The 11505-nt window shown below is 39.0% G+C and overlaps 2 protein-coding genes across 3 annotated transcripts; both read right to left on the minus strand.

Annotated features, from left to right (window-relative positions):
• Positions 2715–6295, minus strand: LOC107642106. Of its 2 annotated transcripts, XM_016345424.2 has the most exons (5): positions 5924–6295; positions 5650–5844; positions 3818–4409; positions 3194–3723; positions 2715–3106 (listed from the first exon to the last, which is right to left on the minus strand). In XM_016345424.2, exons 3-5 carry the CDS (start codon positions 4380–4382, stop codon positions 2906–2908), a joined length of 1296 nt encoding a protein of 431 aa, XP_016200910.1. In that variant the 5' UTR covers positions 4383–4409; positions 5650–5844; positions 5924–6295; the 3' UTR covers positions 2715–2905. The 2 variants fall into 2 exon arrangements, with proteins under 2 accessions (XP_016200910.1, XP_016200909.1); XM_016345423.2 differs by having other exon boundaries at positions 5650–6295.
• LOC107641225 lies at positions 8994–9911 on the minus strand. Its single transcript, XM_016344724.1, has one exon. It carries the CDS (start codon positions 9909–9911, stop codon positions 8994–8996), a length of 918 nt encoding a protein of 305 aa, XP_016200210.1.

Below are 11505 nucleotides of genomic sequence, written 5' to 3' on the forward strand. Positions count from 1 at the left end.
GAGGATGGAAGCTTTTCAATCAAGTTATGTACTCACTAATGTGGCGCAGGAGAAAATTTGGGAGTGGCAGAATCAAAACACATCTTTGACAATGTGTGGAGGGGAGTGATACCTCTAAAAGTAGAAATCATAGTTTGGAGTGCAATCCTTGAAAGATTAAACACGAAGAGAATGTTAGCAACATTGAATAATGAAGCTTGCTGTGTCTTGTGTGGGCAAGTTATGGAGGATGAAAACCATCTTTTTATCCGCTGCAATTATGTTGATGTGATGTGATCAAAAGCAATGCAAATAGGTGGCATAAAATAGGTTAGACCGAAAGGCCTGAATGCTTTCTTTGTATGTGGTGCAATCAAAAGGTGATTAAATGTTCAAGAAAGAAATGGATCAATATGTGATTTGCATTTATTTGGTCCATATAAAAGGTGAGAAATAAAAAGATTTTTGAGAAGAAAGAAGTCAAGAGAGAAGAGGTTTGGGATGAAATTATAAGCCATTGTTCTGAATGGGATAAAATAAAAAATGAGGGTTGTTCTAGCAGGACGGAGGGTTCAGTAGGGGCTGTTGAGAAAAGGCTGGTGCATGGGTATATAGATAGAAAAAACAATGGTGGTCGTGTGTGAAGTTTATTCAAGAAAAACAAATGACAGCAGTCAGAGGATACCTTAAAAATACAAATGATCTTCTTCTGGTGTACTTGTGTGAATTTTTTAATGCAGGTAATAGCATGGCTGCAGAGGTCGAAGGAGTAGAAATAGTCATTCAATTTATGCTTGAAGAAGCAATATCAACAATTGAAAAGGTGGTCATTATCACAAAGAGCCAAATTTTGATACAATGGGCAGAAAATAATTATTCAAAGCGTTGGAACCTCAACTTTGAAAGAAACAAACTGGTAAATTTGATAAAAGGTCTTGGAATGCTGAAATTTCAACATGCAGCAGCAAAGGAGTTTGACCACATTAATAGATGGAGGAGCATTGTAAAAGGTAATAAAACTATAAGAATTACATGGTGTAATAATCACTAGTGATAACTGATATGTGATTGTAGTGGATTTAGTGAATAAAGATACTAGATTACAGTAGCTTCTGTTGTATTGGTGTGCAAGTCATATTTAAATTCCATTAAGGAGAGGAATACTTGCTATGTGCTGGTCTTCAATTCTTAGATTCACTGCTGCATAAAGCTCAAGGGATAAGGTGATTTTATAGTGGATATTAGCATGGAGAAAACATGATTTAGATGGACATTGTATTTTGATGCCTTTGATTTGTTTTTAGTGTTTATTGTAATACTCTTTTTTAGTTCATATCGGGAGAACTTTTGAGTGACTATATAGCCTTGATGGCATTGCCAAAGGAGTCTAAATAATCAACTATAAGTTACTCTTAGAACTCTTCTCTCCGTTTGGGTCAAAGTTATAACTTAACGATAAAAAAAAAAAGTCAGACCCAGACTCACAAAATAGTCTATTAGACCTATCAGACCTATCAGCAAAAAAATTTATTTTTAATCTTTTCCTAAATTAAAAACATAAAGAAAAACAAAACAACTTCAATAATTAAAAAACGCAAATATTTTCTTACCATTTCTACGAAGAAAAGGCGGCATAAATACAAGGGACACAATAACGCATGTGGGTTAATTAGTTGTTTAATACAGATTTATTAAATATTGTTACATAGCATAATTATCGAGTTAAACCCCAAAGTGGTCCCTGAGATTCACGGTTTGCACCAATTTAGTCCCTGACTTACCAATTGCACCATTTATGTCCCTGACTTTGTTAAAATTGCACCAAGGTCGTCCCTAGCCACATCTCCGGGCAAATTAACTGCCGCCGGCAGTGACCTAGCACTGAGAAGCCACGCTGGCGTAGATAAAGGCAAGCTGAGGTGGCAATTGAAACTGTTTGACCCAATGTGGTCCCTATACCTAGTTTTAATCCCAATTTCTAGCATGGCATCGTCACCCCTCTTCATCTTCTTCTCTCTGCCCAGCAACGTTCTTCATTGTCTTCGTTGTTCCTACTTGTTGAACTGAAACGAAAACCATGATTGGGTGTGCGAGCCAGGGTCAAGAAAGCTCTACACGATCGAAGACGAGAACGCGGAGTCGGACCAGACCATCACGGGTACCAGAGCGGTGTGGGTGCGGCTGCCGGCCGGTGCTTCGTTGGTCCGGAACAACTACCAACCCAGATAAGCCCTTCTTCGGTTGTCCAAATTACAATGTGAGTTTTTGGTAAGAAAAATTGATTTGTTGTTTTCTGTTCTTTCCTTCTTATGATATCTCATATTCAGACTAGGGGCAAAATATGGTGTAGATTTTTTCTCTGGACTGATGATGTAGAAGAAGAAGAGGAACATGAAGGAAGAGTGGATGCAACTGCAGTTGACAATGAGCAAGTGAGAGTGAATTTAGCCTGGAAGATTGGAAAATTGGAAGCTGAAGTGAGGACCCAAAATCTATGATACAATTCTTAGGCATAGTGGTGTTTTTCACTGTAGTTGCTGTATTGATTATGACTTTGAAGTTCTGACAATGTTGCATGTAATGTGTTCATGGATGAATGAAAGTAAGAGGTTGTTTTTTATCTTGAGATATATGCCTTGTTTTTGATTGACTGGTTATCATAAAGAGAAATAATTATAGATCATCTGACATCATAATAGCATAATGCATAATGCATAATTACAAAAGTATCAAAGATAAACATATTTGAGTAGCAAACATTAACCTGTTTGAGTTGCAAACATTAAAGGAACAAAAGAAGTGCCACAACATAGTTATCAAGGCTGGCAATACAAAAGTTATGACAATTGTCCTAAACAAAGCAACTATCTACTAACTGCCTTTAACAAAACAACAGAGTACTGTCCTAAACATCCTGATGTCAAAGTCATGAATTTTTCTTTTTCCTTGGTGCTTTGAAACCGGGAGTTGGAACAAACTTCATAAAGTTGTGCAATCTGGAAGATGTAGCCATACTGGCTCCTTGCATTAGATGCACACCAATGGATTGAGGTGGTGGTGAGCTCCTCCTTTTGGTGGGCAACTTCTGTGACCTTGATGGTGCAGGTGCAGCAGGTTCTGCTATGTCCTACAACAGATAAACAGTTCAACACATGAGCCCAGATAACAAAAAAATTATACTTGTGTTATGTTGTAACGTGGAGAAGTGTATTACCTGTGATCCTTCGTAGTTTGGTTGTGATATGTCAATCTCCACAGCAGGAGGTTTATCAGTTGGTGTAGCATCAGTTTGAGGGGGAGGGCCAGCCTCAGAAACAGAAGCAGCAACATTTGATTTGGCTTTATCTGCAGCAGCTTTTGCAGCTGCAACAGCAGCAGCTACTTCATCCAGTCTCTTCTTTGAGCACCCTCTCTTAGTATGCCTTTTTACCCCACAATACCTACATGTGAATGGCTTCAAATGCCTTTTCAAACCTCCACTTGGTTTGGCTTTCTTATTACCATTGTTGCCCTCATCAGCATCTTTTCTCTTTTTCTTTGTCAAAGCTCCAGGCCTCCTCCTAATGATAGGGGCCTGTGGTTGAGTGTACAAGGATTTCTCCCACAATGATTGGCCAGGAAGAGGATTAATGTGATGGGCATAAGTCTTGTTGTATGCCTCCATAGTACACAGTTGGTGACAAAAGTCTTCCGGCCTCTTGTTTACCCTTGCAAGGGCAGCACAGGCATGAACACATGGAATATCTACAGTTAGTAACACAAATGCATAGTAAGACAATCACACTTTTCAAAGTACACAAATGTTAATGATTAAGTTAAAGAGTTTGATAAAGCTTACCGGTCAGCATCCAGAATTGGCAAGTGCATAGTCTTTTTCCAAGATCCACTACCATGTTTGTTGGATGGCCATGAACCTCAAATTTCTCATAGTCTTCATCACCGGTCCAGATAGGCATCCAGTTCTTTGATTCTTTTCTGATTTTATCTAGGCGACTTTGAATTACAGGGGGGAGTATGCCAACATGATTTGCCAGTTTTACCTTATTTTTCGCAATAGTTCTCATCACAAACATTCTCACCTCCTCAAGTAATGTGATGATGGGTTTGCTTCTGGCCTCTTTGATTCTTACGTTGAAAACCTCACAGGTGTTGTTGCAAATGTTGTCCAGTTTTGGCCTATGACTAAACTGGGACTTTGTCCATGACTCTCTAGGCCATTTGTTGAGATATGCACAAGCCTCCTCGTTCATCCTCTTAATCTTGTTCAGATTATCGATGAAATCCTGGAATGTTGTAGATCTGGCACATTCCCAAAGCAGTTCCCTCAACTCAAGGTCCTTCCATTGTTTGTTGAAGTTCCTCCAGAGGTGCCAAATGCAAAAACGGTGGTGAACTCTTGGCATCACCTCCTGGACAGCTTGAATTAAACCCTGCAGGACATTGTTCCACTATGTTTCAGAAACAAAAACTGATGTAAACACTTTTATTATGCCACAGAACAGACCCTGAGTTTACAGTAATGAACCTAATATAGTCCCTGACTTTCGCATTTTAATACAATTTAGTCCCTTCAGTTAGGTGTAAAATGCACGATTGGTCTTTTCTCTTTCTATTTCTACTCCTATTAATTCATATGGGTTCTCTTCTATTGTCTTCACTGTTTATTTTGATTTTATTGGTTTCACTTGCATTCTATTATTTCTATGATTATTTGAATTTGGATTTAGCTTCCAGTAGTATTGATTTGGGATTCATACAATTGATTGATTGATCTAAATATGATGTAATTAGTCAATATGTTTGCTGCTTGAACTGAAATTGATGTAGGCTTTTTCGAGGTGAAGAGTCTATTGGACAAGCTTGTGGTGCTTAAATTCAATGGAGGCTTGGGAACAACTATATGCACTCATCTAAAATATGCCAAATCTGATTTTATTATTTTACCTTTTTTATTGTAATTATTTGTACCTTTTTATTCTTACTTTAGAAGAGGAATTTTCAGATGTGATTTAAAGATTAAGATCATCTGTTGGATGTTGCTAATGAATCTCTATTTCATACTTCTTTGATGCTTATTGCAATGGTCAGTCTAATGAATTTTATTGAGTAGAATGGAGAAAATGAGAAAAGGGGATTGCCGAATGGTTAAGTTTTGTATTTCACTTTATCTTTTTAAAATCAGTTAAGGGCATTTTAGTAATTTAACTTATTTCAGTTCTTATATTAATCTTAAATCAAATAGGATAATGAGACATAACTTAGTTCTATACACTTTATACTAAATACAATACAAAGACTTAATTTAGTTTCTGTCTCTCAGTCTCTATCTCAGTTTCAGTTTCTCTTCCAAACACAATCTTAATGCCTATTTAATTTTTTAGTAAATAGACAAAAGAATATGCGAAAGATTTTTAGGTGGACAAATGCATACCTCAATCATTCGAAATACTCGATGTACACATGAAAGATTGTTAACGATGGACAAAAGTGACACGCCGTAAGTGAGGCTCCATTTCAGTTAAGTTTATTGCCTACGTGGCTATGTAGTGTGACAAAGTGGACTCTTTTGTGAGGCTTAGGTGAAAATTAGCTAATTTACAAAATTAAAAAAGAAAAAAAATTCCAAAGAGTATTGGGTGCCTTAATTTCTAAGGGAACATTATCTCTTACCCCAATTGTAGTGGCTTGCAAAATCAAGGGATGAGAGGTGAAGCTCAGTCTCGGTTTGAGGATAAATCGAGACTACCAAGCCGGGAGAATCGCTTTCGTGATATCAATGAGTCTTCTGTTAGAGGTGTGATGAAGAGAAACAAGAAGAAACACCCTTTTAATGGTGGCAAATGCTACCATGGCATGGATGTTGTGCTGTTAAAATCACGAACGGTGGAAAACTTAGATAAATGGTTCTTACTGTGCATGTATTATAAAGTGTGTGTATACTAACCGTTGTGCCTCCACTGTTAATAGAAATCTTGGTTGATGCTCATTCGTTCTTCCCTCCTCTAATCTTGTGTGCAGTAGAAATAAAAAATGAGATGTGACTATTTTATTTAGGTTGATGAACTTAATGATGAATGTAAGGAGAAGGTCATTCTTTATGGGAACTTATTATACCGGCCACAACCATGGAAAGACAATGCAAATATCAATAAAGAGAGGGATAGAGATAACTCCAATGCAAAAGTGATATTGAAATTGATTGCTAGGATGAATTTAAAAATTATTAACCTAAGGAGATTGATAATTGGTTTGTACATTGGTGTGAGAATATTAGTATTGATGAGCTTGTATAACTTGTTAAAGTGATGCATTATGATTCAAGTTATATGTGCTGTTTCTGAATTTGTCGTAATGCAAAAATTGTACTTCTGAACCTGTTATATGCAAAAATTGTGTTTTATTTGTGATTCTTAAGGAACTTGTGTATAAGATTCAGTAGCATTCGGTAACATGTAAATTAAACCAACCAAATACTGATCATTAAAATAGTCAATAAAATAATCAATACCTACTATGAGGTACTTTACTTGTCCTGGAGCTTATGCAAATAGACCGAGAAGGTCAAGTCCTCATTTTGCAAATGGCCAAGGTGAGGTGACACTGATAAGTATCTCTGGAGGTGCTACATGAAAGTTAGCATACTTTTGACAAGGTGGACACTTTTTAACAAATTCGGCTGCTTCCCTTTGCAAGGTCGGCCAAAAGAAGCCAGTTCGGATCTCTTTCTTGGCTAGTGATTGTGCTCCTAAGTGATTTTCACATATGCTATTGTGAACTTCTAAGACCTCAATGTCTTGGAGTTTGGGACGCACTTCAATAGAGGTATGGATATCCTTCTTTTATAGAGAACATTGTGAACTAGGGTGTAGTTTTCCTTGCTTCCTTTTCATCTTTTAGGATGATATCGAATTTAAGGTATTCGACTATGGGATTCATCCATCCTAAGCTTTGGTTGGATATGGCTAGTATGTTCGACTTGTCATCTTCCTTCACTACTGATGGTGTGTGGAGAGTTTCTTGGATCAAACTTCTATTATTACCCCCTGCCTTTGTGCTAGCTAATTTAGAGAGGGTATTAGCTTGAACGTTTGATTCCCGTGCTATGTGTCAAACGTCCCTCTTCGAGAACTGTGCTAACTGTACTCGTGCTTCTTCTAGGAACTTCTTCATGTTGGGGTCCTTAGTTTGATAAGTGTCGTTAACTTGAGAAGTTATTACTTGAGAGTCACTAAATACTATCAATATTTTTGCTCCGACCTCTTTAGCCAGCAAGCAGAGCTTCATATTCTGCTTGATTATTGGAAGTAGGAATCTCGAACTTTAATGATAGTTCAATCCGAGTTCTTTCTTCATTTTTCAGAATAACTCCTGCTCTACTTCTAGCTTTGTTGGACGATCCATCTACATAGAAATTCCAAGTTGATGGATTTCCTTGTGCTTTAGTGTATTCTACTACGAATTCAGCCAAATATTGAGATTTAATTATTATCCGAGTTTCATACCTTAGGCCAAACTCGAACAGTTCTACTGCCCATTGTAGCATTCTTCCTGTAGTGTCCATTTTCTGTAGTACATGCTTCATGGGCTGATTAGTACGAACTTTTATGGTGTGAGCCTTAAAATAAGGTCGAAGCCTTATGGATGTGATGATAAGGGTGTAAGCGAACTTTTCTATATTTTGATAGTTTAGTTCTTCCCCCTGTAAAACTTTGCTCACAAAGTAGATAGGTTGTTGTCCATGGTCATCTTTCCGGACCGATGCTAAGGCTATAGCCAGACTTGCTACTGCTAAGTAGAGAACGAGCTCCTCCCTTAGGACAGGTCGGGTTAGGATTAGGGATTTGCTTAGGAATGTTTTAAATTTTTGGAATGCTAGTTCATATTCCTGAGTACATTCAAATTGGTTTCCTTTTTTGAGAATTGAGAACAATGGTAGAGACTTCAGAGCTGATCCTGCTAGGAACCTAGACAACACTGCCAACCTCCCATTGAATTGTTGGACTTCCTAGACAAGTCAGATTTTTCATTTCTAATATGGCTGTGCATTTGTCTGGATTAGCTTCAATTCCCCTTTGAGTAAGCATGAAGCCTAATAACTTTCCAGCCTCTACTGCGAAAGTGTACTTTGAAGGATTCAATCTCATCTCGTACTTCCTTATTGTGGAAAATAGCTCAGAAAAGTCGGACAAAAGAGCAAGGTCGTCCCTGATTTTGACGAGCATATCGTCCACATATTCCTCCATGAGTTTTCCAAGGTGAGAGGAAAACACCTTATTCATCAATCATTGGTATGTAGCTTCAACGTTCTTCAATCCAAAAGGAATTACTACATAACAATAATTAGCTTTTGGGATAATGAAAGTGGTATTTTCTTAATCCGGTCTATACATCGGAATTTGATTGTATCACGAGTATGCGTCCATGAAAGATAAGTATCTATACCCTGAAGCTGAGTCGACCAGGGCGTTAATGCTGAGGAGAGGGTATGGATCCTTGGGACAAGCTTTATTGAGGTTAGTGTAATCCACACACATTCTCTATTTTCTATTTTGCTTTTTGACAAGAACCACATTAGCCAACCACAAAGGATACTTTGCCTCCCTTATAAACCCAGCTTCTAGTAAAGCTTGTACCTATTCCTCCATGACCCGCCTTCTTTTAGGACTAAGCTTATGGAGTTTTTGCTGAACGGGTTGGGATCCTGGATAGACAGCGAGCTTGTGAGACATGAGGTCGGGATCTATCCCAGGCATGTCGGAAGTTTTCCAGGCAAACAGGTCAAAATTCCTTTGTAAGAGATCAACGAGTTGTACTTTCAGACTTTCTTCTAGGTTGGCTCCTATGCTTGTTGTCTTTTCTGCCTGATCTCCGATTTGTACCTTTTTTATTTTTCCTTCAGGTTGGGGACGTAGCTCTTCCCAAACTTGGATACCTCTGAGCTCACTGGTATTGTCTTTACTATGTGTGCTGCCTCTTAAGTTGAGACTTTCATTGTAGCACTTTCTTGCTAATTTCTAGTCTCCTTTTATCGTGACAATTCCTTCTGTTATTGGGAATTTCATACATAGGTGAGGTGTGGAGACAATAGTAACTAGCTGGTTTAAGGTGGTCTGACCTAACAAGGTGTTGTAAGCAGACATGACGTCGACCACGATGTAGTCGATGTTTAAAGTTCTTGACTTCGTGCCTTTACCAAGAGTGGTATATAATGAGATAAATCCCAAAGGTCGGATCGGCATATCTCCTAACCCGAAAAGGTTATCGGGATAAGCCTTTATATTTTTCTCTTCTAACATGAGCTTATCGAAAGCGGGCTTAAATAGTATGTCGGCTGAACTCTCCTGATCCACCAACGTTCTGTGGAGGTTTGCATTAGCAAGAATCATTATGATTACTACAAGTTCGTCATGACCAGGTGTCACCCCTTGTGTGTATTCTTTGGTGAATGAGATTGTTGGCAAGTCAAGAGTTCTACTATCTTCCCTGACTTGATACACTTCTTTGAGATGTCTTTTTCGTGAGGACTTAGTGACTCCCCCTCCTGCAAATCCTCTATTTATCATGTGTATGTGCCTCTCAGGAGTTTGTGGAGGTCGCTCTTGCTGTCCTCTATCATCACCATCTTTTTTTCTTTTTCTTTTGTCGTCCGACCTATCAGCTAGGTACCTTTCTAGCCGACCTTCTCTGTCCATTTTTTCTATGACATTCTTTAATCCATAACAGTCATTAGTAGAATACCTATATAGCTTGTGGTACTCAAAATATTCTGTCTGACTTCCAGCCTTTTTGTGCTTAATGGGGCGAGGAGGTGGAAGCTTTTCAGTATGACAAATCTCCCTGTAAACATCGACTAGAGAAACTCGGAGTGGGGTGTAATTGTGGTATCTTCGAGGTTTTTCCGAATTGTACTCCTCCTTTTTCTTAGCCTCCATCTCCTTGTCCCAAACTTGGTAGGACGGGTTCGGCCTTGGGGCAGGTTCTCTAAGTCAGAAATTTTTTTCCATGTTGATATATTTCTCTGCCCGCTCTTATACTTCGTACAAGAAAGTCGGGTGTTGCTTGGATATAGATTGGGAAAACGGCCTTTCTCTAAGGCCATTGACCAACTCCATTATCACTACTTCAGGAGGCAAGTTTTGTATCTCTAAGCACACCTTGTTGATTGAATCTTTCCATGTAATCTCGGAGCGTTTCCTCAGCTTCTTGTTTGACGCCCAAGAGACTAGGAGCATGTTTGACTTTATCTTTCTGAATTGAAAATCGGGTGAAAAACTTCCTTGTCAGGTCGTCGAAGCAAGTCACCGACCTGGGAGGCAAGTTGTCGAACCACTTCATTACAGTATTGATTAGTGTTGTCGGGAAGGCCTTGCAGCGAGTCGCATCGGACACGTCGGCTAGGTACATTCAACTTTTAAAGTTGCTTAAGTGGTATCTTAGGTCAATCGTTCCGTCATAGAGATCCATGTCAGGAGTTTTGAAGTTCCTAGGAACCCTAGCCCGCATGATCTCTTAGACGAATGGATCTTTTCTTCCAAAAGAACTTTCTTCTCGATTTGTTCGAGTGCTTCGATTTCGGAGATCGGCTTCTAACTTAGAAAGCTTTTCCTCTAGCTCTCTTCATCGTCGTACTTCTTTTTATAGTTCTCTTTCTGCTTCTCGTTGTTGTTCAACCTCCTGCTCGACCTGCTCCAATCGGCTGTGATGTCCATATACCAACCCTAATATTTCCGTCGGATGTATGTGGAGGTCCTTCGTCCTCGGGTGGGTGGACTTCTGAGTTAATCTGTCGCGGATGGGGGTTTGCTGACGTTCCTTCCCCATGGGGTGGGGTGCAGTTGTTCTTTCCTGTGGTGGAGGCAATGTAAGTGTTAGGTCGTCGTTGTGAGGCTCTGGTTTCGACTCGGATGCTGTATGGCCGTCTTCAAATTGACTGTCCGTCATATGTAGGTGTAGACTTCCAGGTCTCCGACAATGGTACCAATATTTTGAGGGTTACCTGAAACTGGGTTGTATTTGGGCATGAACGTGAGGTCCAGACTCCTTCTGAGGCAGTGTCCGACTTATGCTGGTGTCAAAGTGCCGTCGTCCGAATTCTCGTGAGGAGGTGGGGGTAGTACTTACAAGAGACTCCAATGTTTAAGTTAGAAAAGACTTTAGGCAGGTTTTTAGGAGATTGGGTTTTGAGTATACCTGAGAGTGTCAATGTATTTATAGTAGAGTAGATAATCACTTTTTAGAGTAATTTCACCTTTATTGGTGGGTAATTGTTCCCTTTTTCTAGGGAGTTTGTTGAGATCTTCCTTCTAGATAAGTGGGATATATCTTGGGAGAGTAGTTACTGATTCGGATAAGTATGGTTGAACTGTCTTTGTGGCGCCCGATCTCTATGAGGTTGGGTAGTAGTGGAGGAGGCCACCTTGATTAGGTGGACCTTTACTCTTTTTAGGTCTGATTTTATAATTTTAGGCCGAAATATGAACAAAACCTATATATGAAAAATATAATTGAGATATAATATATAAAAAT

This window comes from Arachis ipaensis, chromosome B05 (assembly GCF_000816755.2).
Source record: "Arachis ipaensis cultivar K30076 chromosome B05, Araip1.1, whole genome shotgun sequence".
NCBI lineage: Eukaryota > Viridiplantae > Streptophyta > Magnoliopsida > Fabales > Fabaceae > Arachis > Arachis ipaensis.

Excerpts from the sequence above, each read along its gene's own strand:
- LOC107642106 (XM_016345424.2), bottom strand. The coding sequence starts at position 4,382 with ATGCCAAGAGTTCACCACCGTTTTTGCATTTGGCACCTCTGGAGGAAC. Across the intron at positions 3,724-3,817 it reads CCAATTCTGGATGCTGACCG|ATATTCCATGTGTTCATGCC; the intron begins GTAAGCTTTATC and ends TACTAACTGTAG. Across the intron at positions 3,107-3,193 it reads CAAACTACGAAGGATCACAG|GACATAGCAGAACCTGCTGC; the intron begins GTAATACACTTC and ends TATCTGTTGTAG.
- LOC107641225 (XM_016344724.1), bottom strand. The coding sequence starts at position 9,911 with ATGGAGGCTAAGAAAAAGGAGGAGTACAATTCGGAAAAACCTCGAAGA.